General features: G+C 40.5%; 1 protein-coding gene across 1 annotated transcript in view; it reads left to right on the forward strand.

The window, feature by feature from the left end:
* Positions 1 to 11355, forward strand: part of LOC137298271 (sonic hedgehog protein-like) — a 140300-nt gene extending 128945 nt beyond the window's left edge. The window contains exon 5 of the mRNA XM_067830452.1: positions 7523 to 11355. Coding sequence (XP_067686553.1) covers positions 7523 to 8199 — 677 coding nt within the window. The 3' untranslated portion in view covers positions 8200 to 11355. The remainder of the gene's footprint in view (positions 1 to 7522) is intronic.
* Positions 11356 to 19854: the final 8499 nt, after the last annotated feature.

Raw genomic sequence — 19854 nt, forward strand, 5'->3', positions numbered from 1 at the left:
TACTTGACAACGATATTGCAAATACACTTGAAACTTTCCAAAATATTGGCTATCCCATTTCACAAATACGCCCCACTTTTTATATACACTCAAACCCCTAATTGGAGTTGATATGAAGACCGCTCACATACTGATTCATTGATACAAAAACGTTTTTCAATATGCATTGAATACATCCCATTGTACAACAAGTACTGACTCGGGTAGGTTCCATGTTGGGATACTGGAATATTGCATGAAAAATACATGAAAGCAGGTTTCATATGCCTGAACGTGATTGTCACAGCGAAATGTGGTTTTAGAACTCTGAACGAAATCAAAAATGCTCCCTACAATGAACATCAGTCGTATGTCTTTGATAGTTATCCACCCATCCACCCGGGCAAATATGTACCGCTTTAAACGTGTAGGTCGCGACAATTTTTTTATTATGTGTTATAAGTCTCAAATCACCATTCTGATATATTGGACTTTCCATAGTATCACATGTTTAAAAGGGTTCTCTTTCCTGGTGGTCAAGTCGACCTCGGGCCATCGTGACGAGTGTGAGACTGATACATGTATATGCGGGATTAGGGTCAGCATTTTCATGTAGGGTGTTGATGGACCCAGACAAACTTAATAGGGAAGCCAGTGGACTCGCACCTAACTCAAACTATGCTCCTACTGACGAGACGTATACTGACACTAAATAGAAACGCATCATGTTTTCATGCATCAGATTTGTCGACCGCGTTTTTAGGCTCAAGTCACTTTCGAAAAACTTACATTGAGATTCGAACAGGAACAGCGGTTAGCACATGTCTAAATGCACTGAACATCAAACATTTGTTGAATGTCGTAAACGTAATCAGTAATAGACTGTAATGAAGAGTATTCAGTATAGGAGATATCATAATTTTGTTCCCTCAGAGACATGGAATTGTTGTACCTTAGATTGTTTGTCCTGTTGACTCAAATGTCCTTGCTTTGTACAATGCCCCCAATGCTTTAGTATTTTCACAATGAACTGCAAATTCCATCTTCGAACATGCGAATCAAATCACTTAAATTCAGGTACATGTAAGCGGTTTGGGTTGGACATTGCGTTTGGGTTGGAAATTATAAACTGTAGGCCCGTGTAACATTTGACAAACGACGCCATTTGTTGTTCCCCATCAATCCCGCCAGTGCGATTAAAACTGCCCCAGGACCAAGAACGTTTGATTTTACTTGACCCACGCACTACAGCACTGACCTAAGACCCCATACCCCTAAAACCAACCCAAACAGTCGGCCAACTGAACATGTGCTTTCGTCTGTACATCACGTGAGGGAGGCGCAAGATCTCGGGCGAACCAACTTATATATCCACCATTTTGATTTGACTTCTGACCTCAGTGTTTAAAGTCTCGTCCAAACGCCGCAGAAAGTCACGAAAACGTTAACTTATGTAAACAGCTAAAGGGGCTACCCAAAACTTTCGCCCATCTGAGCCTGCAGACAGTTGCTCGCGGATCGGCCTTGGTGGAGAGACAGAAGGATTAAAATTAAAATAGTTGAAGAATTTCAATTTGAGCATGATTGAGAAATCTCTTATTGAATGTTTAAATATTCTACGTCACATTCTGTAGATTTTTGTTGTGTTTGCCCTTGACGCAACAGGGTTCGTCAGTGATCTTTCAGGGCGTGCGAGAACCACACATATCTGTACGCTATTTGTTGTATACTACTGGTCCTGTGTACTCGGAATGAACTGCCAGACTTGGCGTTACATATGCAGGTGATTGGCTACTGTTATCTCACACTCCTGGTCACGATCCATTTTAAAGCAGTAAATTACTTTCAGACATGAAATATCTTTCAAAAACGTGCATCATAAGTTGGATGTTTTACTACATGTAAGCATTATTTGGAAATTAACTCAAGTTGTTAAAACGCTACTCATAACCTAAACAAACAAAACAGCATGGAGCTTATCAGTCTGTGAATGCGATATTTACATATAGTTACTAACTGACTTTCACACTCATCTTCTTCACAGATTCCCTCCGATGCTCCAGTGTATCACCAGTCTACCTTTGGCATCACATCAGTTGATTCCCTGTGTACGTTAGGATGTGTACCATATAGTAGAGAATATTTACATATACGTAATATACTATTAAAACCTTTTTCAGTGTACACGTGGGGAATACTTCTTTGACGAAGATCTGTTTTCAGCTAAAGACGGAAATGTTTCATAGACAGATGCAGAAATCGTTGTTAATGGTGTGATTGAGTGTGTATGGTTCAACGCCGTTTTAGCACTATTCCAGAAATATCACGGCGGGGGAACCAGAAATAGGTTTCACATATTGTATCCATGCTGGGACTCGAACCTGGAACTTCGGCGTGACGAGCAAACGTTTCAACTACTTGGCCACCTCACCACTCCTATTGCATGTTTGAAACAATGTGTTAAAGAAGCATGAAAGTCAAAATAATAATTATCAGGTTTCCTTTCCGTTTTCCTTTTCCTGTCTTGTTCTGTCTGGTGAAAAAAAAAGAAACTGTCTGCTCATATTTGAAGGCCTAGAAATATTTAGTAGATGTTGATGTGTTGGATATGATCACAGTTGTGTTTCGGCATTCGTTCTGACAAGCTTTGTAATTTTTTGGTCAGATCCAGGTGTCAAATGTGTACATCCTTTCCCGTGCATTATGTCCCTACAACGTACCGCATTAATGCGAATCCTTTCAAACAGCTAATGTATTTGACAACAATGAAGAATTAAGTTATATAGTTTGAAGACAAAGAATGTGAAGAAACAGGGATGTTAAACCGAAAAGCGTAATTCAAAAAGTTTTCCGTGGTGCTTTCAAACACACTTCACGCATGAACAGTTGCTGGGTAAATCTTACCGCGATTTGAAACACGGATGCAATTTAGCATAACACAAAAACAGCCGTACTGGGTTGCATTAATATAGGGTTAAATTTCACATTTTGAAATAAAATTGTTTGAACAATGGACGCTTTTGTATATCTGTGATCCTTTGAATGCATTAAAGAACAGATAGTATCAGCCGCGGCCCCTGTCCATCTACACAACCATGATCCGAATTTCGAAGCAGATGAGAGTTCCCTACAACTATTTCTAGTAATAAAATGATATCAGTCTGACGCCTGCGGTATATTGCTCCTGAGAGTTGATCGGCTTTGTTTTCAATGACGTTTTGTCGTCACCCAGTTCCGCCGATTAGTACAGAACCATCACACGATAGTTTTGCCACCAAGGCGAGAAAACCTGCCGACGCTGTTTTATCTATTGTCGACGTGGGGTTTGAGTGACACTTTTTGAAAATGAATGACAGATCGGTTTGATATGTCCGCCATCTCGAATCGGAATCAGTGTAGAGTTTTATCACACCGTCGGCTAGGCGCGACAGACTGTCGGCGGCGCCTGTACTCAGTCGCGAGGAAAGCCATATCACACTCGCTGCGGGTACTTTGTATGTACTTAAGATACCAGGTCCAGTATTGATTGAAATATGCATGTACACCCCAGAGGAACATGATTTGAACTCAATTGTACTTTGATTGTTAGTTAAACACATTAATTACCACCGGAGGACAGTCAGCTTCCGATCATTATCAAACATTTTGGGATTGGACTTTTCTGTCACTTTAAGGTTGACTGGTGTTGATTTGATGCCACGCCCATACCGAACAGAAAAATGTTGACAAATCACAATTTCGATAATAATTTATGTTATGATTTCGAAATGAGGAAACATGTAACATCCTAGGAAGAATATGAATAAAAGTCAAGTAAACTACTTTGACTCTGACAAATCTTTTTCAAAAGACAATCAATATTAATGGTCTGGAGCGTGTGCAATAAGAAGAATTAATGGCGGCCGTGGCTCAACAATGAATAGTGAATCAGATTTTACACCCTGGTCGACAATCTTTCAGCTAGATCACCGATTTTACGAGTAATGGTAAGCTACGTTTCATTACTGTTGTTGATAGGTCATATTTTATGGATTTGGCCAATTCAGAGTAATGTGCATAAGCATGTTTGATACAGCTAAACATTTGCTTCATCGAAGACAATCGAAATCTCCGTCTTCATTTACCGTTCTTGGCATGAACTGATTTCAGAAGATTCCAGAATGCTTTTATTTTAGTGAAACGTTGGTGGGCTCGATTCCCCACATGGAGAGAGTAAATAACGTTCATTGTTGACATGTACTGCCTTGATATGGTTGAAATATTACCGAAACGGGTGTGAAAAGGGTGTTTTTCTAACAAACGCATTCGCACACATAACCGCATGAAGATGAGGTTCTTAAGAGATATCAAAAGCATTGAAATATATTTTGAGCGGTTGTTTTGACTGTATCTGAAGTGATTGAATGGTGCTCAACGCAACAATCAGCATCTGCGTCGAAGGAATAGAGTGATGTGGATTTAACTGTTCGAGTCTGGGAAACTCAAACCAGTGGCTGATACCATGAGCAATGCCTGATGCCGTCAGGGTACGACCACCAGTCGTCGCTTCCGCAGCTGATCGGCGTCCCTTAATCTTTGAGTGAATCTACTCGTGAATCTTCTACTGAATAAGTAGCGGAGTCTGACAGTCTCTTATAGTCAAAATGTCGCGTCCATGCTACCGAAGCGTATATACATGCATCCTTTGCTTCCAAACTAAGTGACCGTAACGAGCAAATTGAAGATTGTCTTTATATTTCTTTCAAGTATTTTCCTAAATGCAAAGACGTTTTAGTGCATTAAAGGGCGAACAATTATGCATCAGAATTCTTCTGTTATTGATTGGCCCTTTCATCATTCACGTACAGGTCACACTGACCGGTCCATCGCGCTAGTTGTTACTATTACAACAAGGAAGTGTAATATTTAAATTTGGGAGTATTTCTATCGTTTGCTGCAGACTTGACTGAGCTGGTAATACCTGTAGACACATACCTGTAAACACATACCTGATATTGTACCTGCACTGACCTACGGAAACGATTGCTGCTACAGCAAAGTGCAGTAAACTTTGGGCAAAGTACTGCGACAGTGTCTCCCAGACCACCCAGCTGTCAATGGGTACATCGTAAGGACTGGAAAACCGCAAAATATCTCATTGCGCCCTGTGGCAGCAAGAGTTGTATGTATGTTCCCCAAGGAGTTGAGATTGTAAATACGATGAGCCGTTGAGACTAACATCCAATGATCGAGAGAAAATATACCAGCGCCTTGAGCATGCACCAGTGCTTGGATATGTGCGCTATATGGATATTAAAAGTGACATAAATGAAAAAAATATCTCATGTAGGCGAAATAGACAAATTGCAATCAATCAACTTACATGACATTCGACGGCAAAGCTGGAGACAGTATCGATACGCACCTTATCCACGAGACTATTAGCGTCGTAGTGTTGTTCTAGACGCGTAATGATCAATGATAAATTACATACCGTCACCATGAAACTGACATGGTCACTGAGTATTATTTGCCCTGCCGCTTCAAGCAATATTTCCTTTACGGAGTACACACAGTCTATGGATAACAGCTTCTTTGATATCGTCTAAAGCGACGCTTCGATCAAACAGGTCAATATTCCATCTATTAATTGTGTGTGTGTGTGTGTGTGTGTTGGACTCGAACTCGCTTGAGTTCATGGTAACACGGTGATTTGATGATAGTTAATTGGCCTGATTGATTGATGCTATGGGTTATCCAGGTGTCGATGACCAATGCATGGGGACTTTCTGTGATGTCACAACTTAGTCCCTCTCGCTCACATATAGGAATACTGGTCATTATACCCCCACTACGAAGTAACGGTCAGTTAACGGGGAGTGTATAGCGTTCATTCATTCCACTGGTTCCTCCGTCCGGAAACTTTTGTCCGGAGCATATCTCTTAAAGTGTACATGCTAGGATCACCAAACTTCACATACATGTTAGTCATTTATGACTGATGTGCCTTTTTTGCTATTTTAATGAATTTGTTTTGTTTTATCCATGGAAACATGACTTTGTGCAAAATGTGTTTGATGCTTACCTGGTCACAGCATATCACCGGAACTATACATACTAATATACACCAAATTTAATACACAAGTTAGCCATGCCATGCATATATGCCAGATATTCTATGTGTTAGTTATTTGCAAAATGTGATTATTCAAACTGTGGTGTTAACTTTTCACTTTTCATGGTCTTTCTACGCGTCATATGCACCAATATGTGGTAACCGTTTATTCTCTGAATCTAGATCAACATGTGATTTATTTTCTGTCTACATGGATTGTTTTGTTCATGTCATAAGTACAAATATAAATCCGATTCATTCGAAATAGTTATTTTATTCATTTCATATATGCAAATAAAGGTGTACATGACAAAAATATAATCTGACATGTATATAAGGTTTAGTAGAATCAAGGAAAAAAGGTTTGTGAACTGCTGATCCTTGTCACATTATATATCATTATCTTACCTCACACTTACATGTCGCTTTCTGATTGGCTGAGCGCACTTTTTTCAGTGTACCCTGCTTACAAGCGAGGTGCATGTTAATGCACCCCGTTGCCAATGGCAACTCATTCGGTACTTCGTGTTTGTACTTCTTTATATCGAATAACATTGACTCACGTATGACGTACGGAAACTACCGGTGTTTTGCGAATTCAAGTCAATGGAAGGGAGATAAATCTGTTTCTTCTTGTGTCGTTTACAAAAAAACTAACGATGGCTACGAAAAGATTCAAATTTTGAATACGTTCAAACTGAGTCCGTGTGAATCCTATGAAGAGAAATTACACCGCGGCAACTTTACTAAGACAAGATGCAAGATGCAAAATGTAAGATTCGAATCGTTTTATTCACACAGGATCGCTGAAGTGTACAATCCGATAACCTTGCCTAAAACAGTTCAAAATTAACATTGAGGTGCTTGGTAAGATAAATACGTTGGTCACTGGTCCCCTCGTGACCAATGAACAGGTTGTAATATCAGTCATTTCCATGTCCCAAAGTGGGAAGCGGCGTATGTGAACTGTACTCACTTCACCTTTTTTTCTGACATCCTTAGGCCTATTTCGCTTTAATTTGCCTATGGTCCACTCCACTTGGCTTCCTCGCGTCTAACTATTGTCATGGCAGTAGTATTATATTTGTGTTGAAATAATGACTTAGCGGGTTTTGCACAATGATGATTAGAACAATATTGTTGTTATGTAACGGCGTGAGAATTTATGTTTGAGGAAATACCGAACTAAGACAGCTGTCATAAGTTTACAGTTTTTGGGAATCCTCATGTGAAAAAAACAAGGGTCACATCAAGGGGAATCGGTGATAGTAGATCCCTAAAGGAGGTGATTCGTTACAGTGAATTGCCGTGCTCCAAGTGTGTGTCACCAGTACCCTATGCAATATTATAACATTAAATATCGTTCTTATTGGTTTAGTAAAAACAAAATAACCCTGTATTGATTGAATTGACATAGTCGTTCATTTCTATTCATATCTTATTTTCCAGATTCCTCTGTGGCGATCAAAATCGGCGGTTGTTTCCCCGGTTACGGCATGGTGACGACGCAAAGAGGAACCGTTTCCATGGACGGTCTGTCTGTTGGGGACATGGTCCTGAGCGTGGGTAGTGACGGGCAGCTGGAATTCAGTGAAGTTATAACGTTTCTGGATCGCAACATGGGAGAGACGGCTTTGTTTTACACCATAGCGACTGAAGATGGACGAACAATCACGCTGACAGCGAAACACTTGATCTACGCGAGTGACTCCAACAGTACGACGGATGTGTTCGGCAACAGCCTCGTGGTGTATGCGGAGACGGTAAAACCAGGCCAGTATCTGCTGTACCATGACGACAACGTGGGATATTTAAAAGCGTCACGTGTTACCATGGTTACATCAAGGACTGAAAGGGGCGTATATGCCCCTCTTACCCATAGTGGTACAATCGTTGTTGATGGCGTAGTCGCTTCCTGCTACGCTGTTGTCAATAATGCGAACATAGCTCACTTTGTTTTTGCGCCTATACGAGGCCTTCATGACTTATCTGCGCATGCGCCGTGGCTAACGCATCTCTCCAGCGTAGTGAACACCCCAGACGCCAAGGGTGTTCACAGGTACGCGAAGGCTCTCTACAACTTTGCATCACTCTTCCTAAGCAGGAGTGTTTTATATGTTCCTTGATGTGTGTGTAGATGTGAACACTCAAATCTCAGACAAAGGTTTGTCGACGTAACCATGACTGCTGCGACGTCACAATATACCGCTATGAGGTCACCATACCGCCATATGACGTCACAATACCGCTACGAGGTCACAATACCGCCATATGACGTCACGCCAGAATGCGACTTCTGACAAAATATTGAAAGTGGAGTTGTTTGAAATAGTGCTTTTGACAGACAAGGCATGTCGGTGTGCGTATCAGTGCTTTGCTAGATATCGACTGGAGGAGAACACACTCCCATATTTCAAACCCAAAGCCTGCTTGTAAGCATGTGATTTTGAAGCTTATATTGACTTCATGTGTGTCCTATGAGAATAACACAAAACTAAAAACTGATGTCATTGTGACGTGACTGTGTGCTGACATTTTTGACATCATGACGTCATCAGTGTTTTGATGATACCCGTGTATATCTTTGAATGATGTTTTTGATGTATGTCAATAGATAATAGCAGGACAGTAGCTGGACAATGCATTTTTCATACATTAACATTTTATTTATTTGAAAGCCAAATTTTATACATCATTTCCACTATATTCGGTGTAGAGACATTGAGTAGTGTATTTTTGTACAGACAGTTACACGAATGTACAGCATGTTTATAATATGTACCATATTTAATTTCTTGCATCCAACTGTCTTAGGTTCATGAACTTTCTCTCACAAAATACGTGTACCCTGACTAATTCTATAAAAATAATTAAAGAACTGAAGAATAACAATTATCCATGTTATATGTACTCGATCATAAGAGGTACATCATATCAGATTATACCTTACACTAAATACATCAACAAATAGACTTCATCAGGTTACGAAATATGTTATGTTTAGGCATTGTTTATTTTTCTATTTTAACAGACGCAAAATGCTCAAAGACTCCAACAGCAACGTCTCATAGCTATATAAATGTTTTGGCGTGCCGAAGCCTTCTCTTTAGTACCTCTACGACCTGTTTATGATACATATTCTACACCAGACAGGTGAACAGCTCCTATTTTTTTTAATTCGTTTTAGATGCTGCTGTCTGTATATGTATATTTTTTTTATATAACGTGATGAGTTTTAAAAAAGTAACGCCTGCTTTAATTGAAAATATATTTTTTAAATATTAAGTTTACATCTTTTTGTTTGGAGGATCTTTCACCAGATGAATCCCAGCTTCCTTAGAATGTAAACCAGTGTATTAATGTACGAGGCTTTTATATTTCCATTCTGTGTTATCGGCAAGGTTGAGATCAGCCATACTGTGTACATACTCACTAAATGTATTTTCTGATAATCGTCTCTGAGCATTTGTCAAAAGCTATACCACCAAAATAACCAAGACAGCATTTAATTTATGTTATGGTTTACAATCAGAAGGTTTAATACGCTTTGTCAGTAATTTGAGGTAAATTGTATTCTCGCCTCACCGAATACAACATAGTGTATTCTGCCTAGTGTAGCTAGAGGGGTTTTTGGAAAGCGTTTTCTGTTTTCTTAGGTTCTATTTTCATGGATATATCTGAGTAAGAAGAAAAGCTGAAATACCAAATTAACCGATACAGCATTTTGTGATTTGCTTGTTTTTCCAATTTATGTTGATGTTTTGTTAATTGAAAAGAATTTTTCAACAAAGATTATAAAGCCCAGATTTTGAATGAAATCCAGTCTGCCATGTACACAACTTACAAAACACTCCAAACTGCGAGGGGTGTTCCTATACATAAATTCTTCCTGTGTGTGTGTCTTGTCTATTATTTAGCGGTATTCGTTGGTAGTAACCATCAAGTTATCCCCCTTAATATCTCTGTATAGATGGCGCCTTGGTAAATAGACCTCTTTTCAAATGACGCACTTTCCATTGAAAATGTGGTAATCGGTTGTGATAGATCGTCCATTCCCACAATAATGTTCGAGAGTGAATGTGTGTGGTATACTGAGTTGTCTCCCTTTCATAAGAAAGTTTCCAAGACGACCTTCTTGTTTCGATCTTTACATCAGTGGAACGTAGTACTGATGGATTCAGTTTGAGTAGGAACATTGGATCGGCTATTATGATAGTTTCGTCACAGATTATGTGACATTTGTCCTGAAAAAGTATTTCACAAATGGATTATCTTGGTGTTGGTTTTAAGTACACTGTGGTCAAAGTTCCTTGCGAGAAAACGTCGAACGACGTACCAAGATGGAGGCGATCACCTTCCCTGTAGACTAATCGAAGAGAGCGATTCTATGAGCCATGCTTTGCCAGCTCTCTAGTAAGTAACGCCCGTACTTGCGCTGTTTTCTGTACCACAATGTTTTGACATAGACAGGGGTGTGAAATTGGATGATGTGAGGAGACACGTCTTGGCAGGATGAGTAGAGCGTTATAAATCTCACGCCCATACTAAGTATGCTTTTCATATGAAAAATATCTTTGTGTTCCTGTTGGTATTTGAAAATAACCCTTCCAACACTGATCAATTATAGGCGATTTTTGTAAGGGCATTGTACTTAAGCAGTTATTTATCATTGTATAATGTGAGTATACAATGCATGTTTAGTTAATGTCTAAAAGGATCTAGTTTTTATTATCATTGTATAATGTGAGTATACAATGCATGTTTGGTTAATGTCTAAAAGGATCTAGTTTTTATTATTATTTACTTACTTTCTCTCCAAAAAGTAAAATGAAAACAAATAAAAACTCCCTTTTCTTCCTGTACTTAAATATTTTGTCAGTCTGGGGCACCCCAACCAGACCGAGCCATCATGATTTTTCTATCGTGTCTTTCAGCGTTTTAGTGTATTTGTTTATTTTCAGATGAACTTGATGAACATGACACTAGCGTGTGCTACTTGTTGTTAGACAGTCCCAAAGGTGTTCTAATGCTTTTGCCATTCCCTAGTTTCCAACTGAAAGCTGACTGTACCGGGGGTCTGGTATGCTAGTTTTGCCAGCTCCTCCTGGGCTGCATTTGTCTCCATTTTTGCCAGCTTTGTGTTTTAACTGTACCTTTTCCTTTTCCCCCCAGTTTATCAATGTTTTTGACTATCCCAGCAACAGGTTTTGCTCTCCGTGGATTCTATATTAAGTAAAATATTTATTTCGTTATTGTATATTAATAAATCACTTTTGAAGAAATGAGCCTCGTGTTTTAGTTGGTAATTGAAGGAGTGTATTATCAAGATATTTGCACGTCAGAAGAGGCCTCATGGATTCCCGGGGCTTCAACAGACGCTCATGAAACGGTTGCAGATCATATTTTACTTGTATAAATGCAAAATACATTTGCTAAGAGGACTGGGAACAATGAAAATAATAAAAAGAAACAAAATAACCACACCCCACCCCACACCCTAAAAAAAACCCCAAAAACAACCCCCCCCCCAAAAAAAAAAAAAATACAACAAAAAACAAACAAACTACATAAAGTATTAAATGAAAAAAAATCCCAAAACGAACAAACTAACGCGTAAATATTTGCAAGTCACAATCAAATCACTTTACCACAACAGAAATATATACGTTGTCGTTTAGGTGGTGAACCCCAAAGCAGCATATGTGTACTTTTTTCAGTACGTTAGCATAGCAGCTGTGGCAAAATGTAGAATGTCATTGTCGGAATGTTACGTTTCTACTACATTGTACATTGTGCAGTATTGTATTGCTGGAATACTGATGCATGTTGCTCGGCCTAAATAGTGATTCAGATATCATTTGGATCATTGATCAGCCAAGTATGAAAATGTCCACCACTTGTAATATGAATAAAATGTATTCCGGGAAAAACTTAAGGTGTAGGTGTATCATGCGAGAGAGCGATTTTACATTAATAGCGCACTCAGCAATATTCCACCTATATGGCGTCGGTCTGTAAATGATCAAGTCTGAACCAGAAAATCGAGTGATCACCAACATCTATCATATACAACAGCTACACAACTGGTATACGATGACATGCGTCAACCAAATCACCGAACCCGACCACCCGATCCCGTTATTCGCTTCCTGCGACAAAAATAGGTTGCTGAAGCCCTATCCTTGCCCGGATCTTCACGGATGGTGTATAAGGTGAACGTGTATCTTGCTCTTGTAGACTTTACAAGTAAAGTGATTGATGTTAAAACATATATACAGCGACCTACATGCGTGTGCAGGTGCAAGCTGCGTTTACTCCGAATTGATGTCGGTTTGAAGTGCTAGCCCGCTGAGATAGTGTCATAGCGTCAACATGAAAACCCCGCTCTGACGGCAAGCTGATCCCGAGCGGTCCCGTCCTTGTTTTACGAACTCAATATCAAGCGCCAGGCAGGGAAACAAGAACTGCCATCATTCAGCATATTTTTCTATGACGCGAGGCCAGCCTCTGTTGTTCAGTGGTGAGTGCGAAAGATGGTGGGTTCGATCCCCAGTCGCATCGTACCAGGCTAAACTATGGTACTTGTTGATCCATGCCTGGCGCTCGCTATTAATAGGTACAATAGGATTGGTCACCTCGGAGTCAATATAATGTGTCTGAGTGGGGTGGCATGGTGCCTCAGCAAGCACAGTAAAACCAGTTTACGTCTGGACTAGTACAAACAACCACATATGCACTCGCATGCAAGTCGTCATATGAGCGAAATATTCTCAAGTACAACGTTAAACGTCACCGTGTATGACGGGAGCAAGTTGTACGCCATGTTACCGTAGCTGCGTAACTTGGTGATGTCATTCAACGGAATTTTTGGTCAACGTCATGGCGAGATTTGAGTATTTTGGAGTGTCGCGTTAAACAAGAAGTAAAAATCCCACCAGAAACTTGGTTTCAAAGAATATAACCACATAGGGACTGGACTAGGTCTGACGGCGTGAAGAGCAATCACGTTAACAATTCACCTACCTAGTATCACAAGTACAGAGGTTGGAAAGAATTTGCTTCATATTTGAAACTGTCTCCCACCCTAAGTGCACGTAGCTGGAACGATGACTCAGGAGAGATACAGACAGCCATAAATTACAGGGGAACAAATCTGGTGAAACACCGGTCATAAGGGACAGTCTCCTCAGAACCAGGAAATAAACTTTGGGTAAGTTAAACGAGGAGTCGACTTGGATCCGGAACTAGAAAAACCTTTCTCGTAATTTTCTTCCACTGGTGATAGCTTTCTGACCCAGACTGACACGGGAGAGACGAGTGGTAGTCTTATTGATTTTAGAACGCATTTTCTTACTGTATGAAGAAATAAATACTTCTTCGTGTGACCAAATATCTGATAAGGTCTTTTAATCGCTGGTTGTGTCCCCGGCTACAGGTCAGGGTAGAGTTGTGACGATGTGGTCAGTGAAGTGGTTCACGGAGAAGCTGTAAATGTCCTATACAGACGGATATAACTGCAGAGAAATGAGGGACATTACCGACACCGAGACAACAACAAGAGATAACATCGAGACTTCAATGTTTCCAGACGCAGTCGTGATCCTGTGATTAACAGATTAATAGATTATATAGGCGTTGATTGAGCTCTGAGTAGGGACAACGTTGTGGTATCAGGAAAACAGTGATTTCTGCACATTGGTATTTCTGGAAGCACAGTGGTATGTCTTGGCACCTATGGCAGAAAAGTACCATTCCATACTGTACATTGGTAAATTGCTAACACTGACTGCAAATTGGTATTATTTGCAGCACTTTGGTTTTCATCGGAGGTTAGTTTAGTAATGTGTGGATTATGACGGGGTACACGCTGGAAACCTGGAAGTATATTGGTATTACTGACAGAACATTAGCAGCGAACAGGTATTCCCGGAGCACATTGGCACGACCAACCAACCATTAATAACATGCCACAACAATGGTATCAGTAGCAGATCATTACTAGCCCTGGCAGCAAGTGGTAACAGTGCCGACATAGTGGCAATACCAGTAGACCATTACTAGCCCTGGCAGCAATGGTAACAGTAACAACACATTGGTAATACCAGCAGAGCACTACTAGCCCTGGCAGCAAGTGGTAACAGTGGCGACATAGTGGTAATACTAGCAGACCATTACTAGCTCTGGCAGCAATGGTAACAGTAACAACACATTGGTAATACCAGCAGAGCACTACTAGCCCTGGCAACAAGTGGTAACAGTGGCGACATAGTGGTAATACAGTAGACCATTACTAGCCCTGGCAACAATGGTACCAGTAACAACACATTGGTAATACCAGCAGAGCACTACTAGCCCTGGCAGCAAGTGGTAACAGTGGCGACATAGTGGTAATACCAGCAGACCATTACTAGCTCTGACAGCAATGGTAACAGTAACAACACATTGGTAATACCAGCAGAGCACTACTAGCCCTGACCGCAAGTGGTAACAGTGGCGACATAGTGGTAATACTAGCAGACCATTACTAGCTCTGGCAGCAATGGTAACAGTAACAACACATTGGTAATACCAGCAGAGCACTACTAGCCCTGGCAGCAAGTGGTAACAGTGGCGACATAGTGGTAATACCAGTAGACCATTACTAGCTCTGGCAGCAATGGTAACAGTAACAACACATTGGTAATACCAGCAGAGCACTACTAGCCCTGGCCGCAAGTGGTAACAGTGGCGACATAGTGGTAATACTAGCAGACCATTACTAGCTCTGGCAACAATGGTAACAGTAACAACACATTGGTAATACCAGCAGAGCACTACTAGCCCTGGCAACAAGTGGTAACAGTGGCGACATAGTGGTAATACCAGTAGACCATTACTAACTCTGACAGCAATGGTAACAGTAACAACACATTGGTAATACCAGCAGCGCACTACTAGCCCTGGCAGCAAGTGGTAACAGTGGCGACATAGTGATAATACCAGTAGACCATTACTAGCCCTGGTAGCAATGGTAACAGTAACAACACATTGGTAATACCAGTAGACCATTACTAGCCCTGGCAGCAAGTGCTAACAGTGGCAACACAATGGTATCTAGCAGACCATTACTAGCCCTGGCAACAAGTGGTAACTGCAGCGACTACGGTGAGCCCAATGGTTAAGGCGTACGCTCGTCGCCGGTTTCGATTCCACACATGGATAACATGTGGGAAGCCCATTTCTGGTACCCCGTGATATTGCTGTAACATACTACAAGTACAAATACTACTACTACTACTGCTGCTGCTGCTGCTGCTGCTACTACTACTACTGCTGTTTATACTACTACTATCGCTACTACAACTAGTGGTACAACAACAACAACAGCTACTACTACTACCACTACTACTGCTGCTGCTACCACTACCACCACTACTACAACTACTACAACTATCACTGCTACTGTTGCTACTACTGCTACCACTATTACTGCTGCTACTACCACTGCCACTACTACTACTACTGCTACCACTACTACTGCTGCTACTACAACTACCACTACTACTGCTGCTACTACAACTACCACTACTACTGCTGCTACTACAACTACCACTACTATTGCTGCTACTACAACTACCACTACTATTGCTGCTACTACAACTACCACTACTACTGCTGTTACTACAACCACCACTACTACTGCTGCTACTACAACTACCACTACTACTGCTGTTACTACAACCACCACTACTACTGCTGCTACTACAACTACCACTACTGCAACTATAACTACTACTAGTACTACTGCTGCTGCTACAACTACATGTACAACTACAAGTACAAGTACAAGTACAACTACAACAACTACTACTACTACTACTACTACTACTACTACTGCTGCTGCTGCTGCTGCTACTATCAGCTGGTCGTCAGTACCATGACAAATATCTATTCCTCCACCACACATACTGTTAAATCTGCTTCTGCTTCACATAATATACCCACAGCTTACGCTGTTATTATGTTTCCTTTATGTCAGGGCAATGTCCTTTCCCATTTGCCATTGTACCTTTTATCCTTTGATATTGATTCATTGCAATCATAACATGATTTTATTTAATTTCATTGCTCAAAATCAGACAAGATCTCTCAGTGGGAAGATTACCAATTCAACAGTATCAGATTTTAATTATTACAAAAAATATTGCTTCTTAGAAACTATTTGTTAACATGAAGAACTGCCATGAACACATCCACGGTAGACGGGCTGGGAGTCGAGCAGAACCACACTTTAGTACGTCTACATGCGGAAGGCGATAAATTTCTTACATTCAGGCTTTTCACTGATTTGCTTCAATTCATGGGGAATGATCTCCGAAAATCAGAATGCGCCATCATAAAGGGAACTGAGAGAACGGTATCACAGGCAGTGTTTAGAGCGGAGAGACTGTCATTGATTACGTCTGGGCTTACAAGCGAAGACGCCATTTGAAGTCAACACTTTCTCAACCTCTACACAGTCTCGGATATTGTTCATTCTCTCGCCAAACAGGCTTCATTTGTAAATTACAGAAAATCACTCCCATATAATCGCCCTATTCTGCTTGAGACGACGCGAAGCCTTGTCCGTGGACATGGCGTGCCCTTGCAGAGAGATTCTCAATAACATAGCCTAACCTTTAGTAATACCGCTGATGGTTGGTGTGTAGCCATTATAGGTATTTCATTGGTTGCCGTATATCCAAGATAACAGATTAGGAACCGTTACTTTTCATTGCTGTTGACCAGCATTCATCAAACATTGCCATTAAGATTGCAACAATTCTCCAAAATCCCGTGCCAGCCGATTTTTGTCTGCCACTAGACCATGTGAATCGCCCCACGTATAAAAGCAGCTGATTACAGTAAGCCCCTTTCATTTTTATACACTCGTTTGCAATTGGATTTTATGATAAGAAGTGACGAAGCTCACATCCCGTGGTTAAATGCACATATGGTCACAAAAGGAATTTAACTACAACGTCCTTCGTGGCGTGGGATGAATATCTGTTGATTGGAAAGCACCATCGACAACTGTGAGAGTGAGGCTGAAGCAGAAAGATGAAGGATAGTAAGATCTGTAGTAGAAGTCGTAGTAGTAGTCGTAGAGTGCTTACAGACATGGTGTAGGGATTGTAGATGTTGTAGAGGTGTAGTGCATACGTATTGCATAGAGAGAGAGAAAGAGAGAGAGAGAATGAGAGAGAGAGAGAGAGAGAAATAATAAGTCAGTGAGTGTATGTACATGTTTTTCGTTTTGCGTGCTTATACTGTATATTGTTTAATAGTTACAGGCCGTTAAAGCCACATTTGAGACAATAAGAGTTGATGGGCATGGTTGAGTGATCGTGTAAATGTCAGTTCAAAGTTTCCTGATAACTGTCTCCTGTTATATGTCAACTGAATAAGGAACAAGTCACTAACATTGTGATCCACTGTGATCAATGGGTGACACGTATTTGAGAAAAAATGATTCCCTTTCTCATTGTGGCTTTCACGGCAACGAGATTTGTACTTGAAATGCAGCATTAGCAGCAATAGGTATTTTTCAAATGTGGCTTTCCTGGGCGTGCACCGTTTTATTAAGTGCAGGCAGACAGCGAATCTAGCGTTCTGCTGCCAGTCAGATGCTCCATACTGCATCACGGTTTGATAAAAAGCAATAGCAGCAGTGGTAGTAAGGTTAATAGTAGCAGTAGTAGCAGCGGTAGTAGCAGCAGTAACAGTAGTAGTAAGGTTAATAGTAGCAGTAGTAGCAACAGTAGTAGTAAGGTTAATAGTAGCAGTAGTAGCAACAGTAGTAATAAGGTTAATAGTAGCAGTAGTAGTAGTAGGTTAATAGTAGCAGTAGTAGCAGTAGTAGTAGTAGTAGTACGGTTAATAGTAGCAGTAGTAGCAGTAGTAAGGTTAATAGTAGCAGTAGTAGCAGCAGTAGTAGTACGGTTAATAGTAGTAGTAGTAGCAGCAGTAGTAGTACGGTTAATAGTAGCAGTAGTAGCAGTAGTAGTAGTGAGGTTAATAGCAGCAGTAGTAGCAGTAGTAGTAGTAGGTTAATAGTAGCAGTAGTAGCAGTAGTAGTAGTACGGTTAATAGTAGCAGTAGTAGCAGTAGTAAGGTTAATAGTAGCAGTAGTAGCAGTAGTAGTAGTACGGTTAATAGTAGTAGTAGTAGCAGCAGTAGTAGTACGGTTAATAGTAGCAGTAGCAGCAGTAGTAGTAGTGAGGTTAATAGCAGCAGTAGTAGCAGTAGTAAGGTTAATAGTAGCAGTAGTAGCAGCAGTAGTAGTAAGGTTAATAGTAGCAGTAGTAGCAGCAGTAGTAGTAAGGTTAATAGTAGCAGTAGTAGCAGCAGTAGTAGTAAGGTTAATAGTAGCAGTAGTAGCAGTAGTAGTAGTAAGGTTAATAGTAGTAGTAGTAGTAAGGTTTATAGTAGCAGTAGCAGCAGTAGTAGTAAGGTTAATAGTAGCAGTAGTAGCAGTAGTAGTAGTAAGGTTAATAGTAGCAGTAGTAGCAGTAGTAGTAAGGTTAATAGTAGTAGTAGTAGTAAGGTTAATAGTAGTAGCAGTAGCAGTAGTAGTAAGGTTGATAGTAGCAGTAGTAGCAGTAGAAGTAGTAGTAAGGTTAATAGTAGTAGTAGTAGTAAGGTTAATAGTAGCAGTAGCAGCAGTAGTAGTAAGGTTAATAGTAGCAGTAGTAGCAGCAGTAGTAGTAAGGTTAATAGTAGCAGTAGCAGCAGTAGTAGTAAGGTTTGTAGTAGCAGTAGTAGCAGCAGTAGTAGTAAGGTTAATAGTAGTAGTAGTAGCAGTAGTAGTAAGGTTAATAGTAGCAGTAGGAACAGTAGTAGTAGTAAGGTTAATAGTAGCAGTAGTAGCAGCAGTAGTAGTAAGGGGAATAACAGCAGTAGCAGCAGCAGGTTTTCCCAGAGCAAACACAACCTGTCCTTTAGGCCCTAGATATCTCTCCTGTACTAGAATCTGTTCGTTTTCAAATTAGTTACAGGGTTCCAGTAATCATTGTCAGCAAAATACCATCGCTCTTATAGTTTTCTAAAATGATAAGTATCTAATACCTGTCATTTAGAGAAATTAGGTCAACACAGCTCCATGGAATATCTTAAACCTTTGAGAACAGGTTACAGAAGGAATAAAAGCTACAGGGGTATCTGGCGGAAGGTATCCTTTGGCATTAGGCCATAAAGAGGGACAGGATGGAAGGGTTGTTTGTTCTGGAAAGAACTATGTGGGACTTTAAGAAAAAGATTTGTTTGCTCTGGAAAGAAGTATGTGGGACCTTAAGAACAGGATTTGTTTGCTCTGGAAAGAACTATCTTGGACCTTATGAAAAGGATTTGTTTGCTCTGGAAAGAACTATCTGGGACTTTAAGAAAGAGATGTGATTGCTCTGGAAAGAACTATCTGGGACCTTATGAAAAGGATTTGTTTGCTCTGGAAAGAATTATCTGGGATTTGTTTGCTCTGAAAAGAGCTACCATGGACCTGACGAAAGGATTTGTTTGTTCTGGGAAGAGCTATCTGGGACCTGGCGGAAAGATTCGCTTCTTCTGTATGGGAAGAGCTATCTGGGACCTGATGAAGGGATTTGTTTGCTCTGGGAACAGATATCTGGCACGAGATGGAAGACCTTATTTCTACTGGAAAGAGCTATTTGGCACCTAAAGGAAAGGATTTGTTTGATCTGGGAAGAGCGATCTTGGACCTGACAGAAGACCTATAGTGTAATTATACAGCCGTAATATGACACAAA

Source organism: Haliotis asinina, chromosome 10, assembly GCF_037392515.1.
Source record: "Haliotis asinina isolate JCU_RB_2024 chromosome 10, JCU_Hal_asi_v2, whole genome shotgun sequence".
Lineage (NCBI taxonomy): Eukaryota > Metazoa > Mollusca > Gastropoda > Lepetellida > Haliotidae > Haliotis > Haliotis asinina.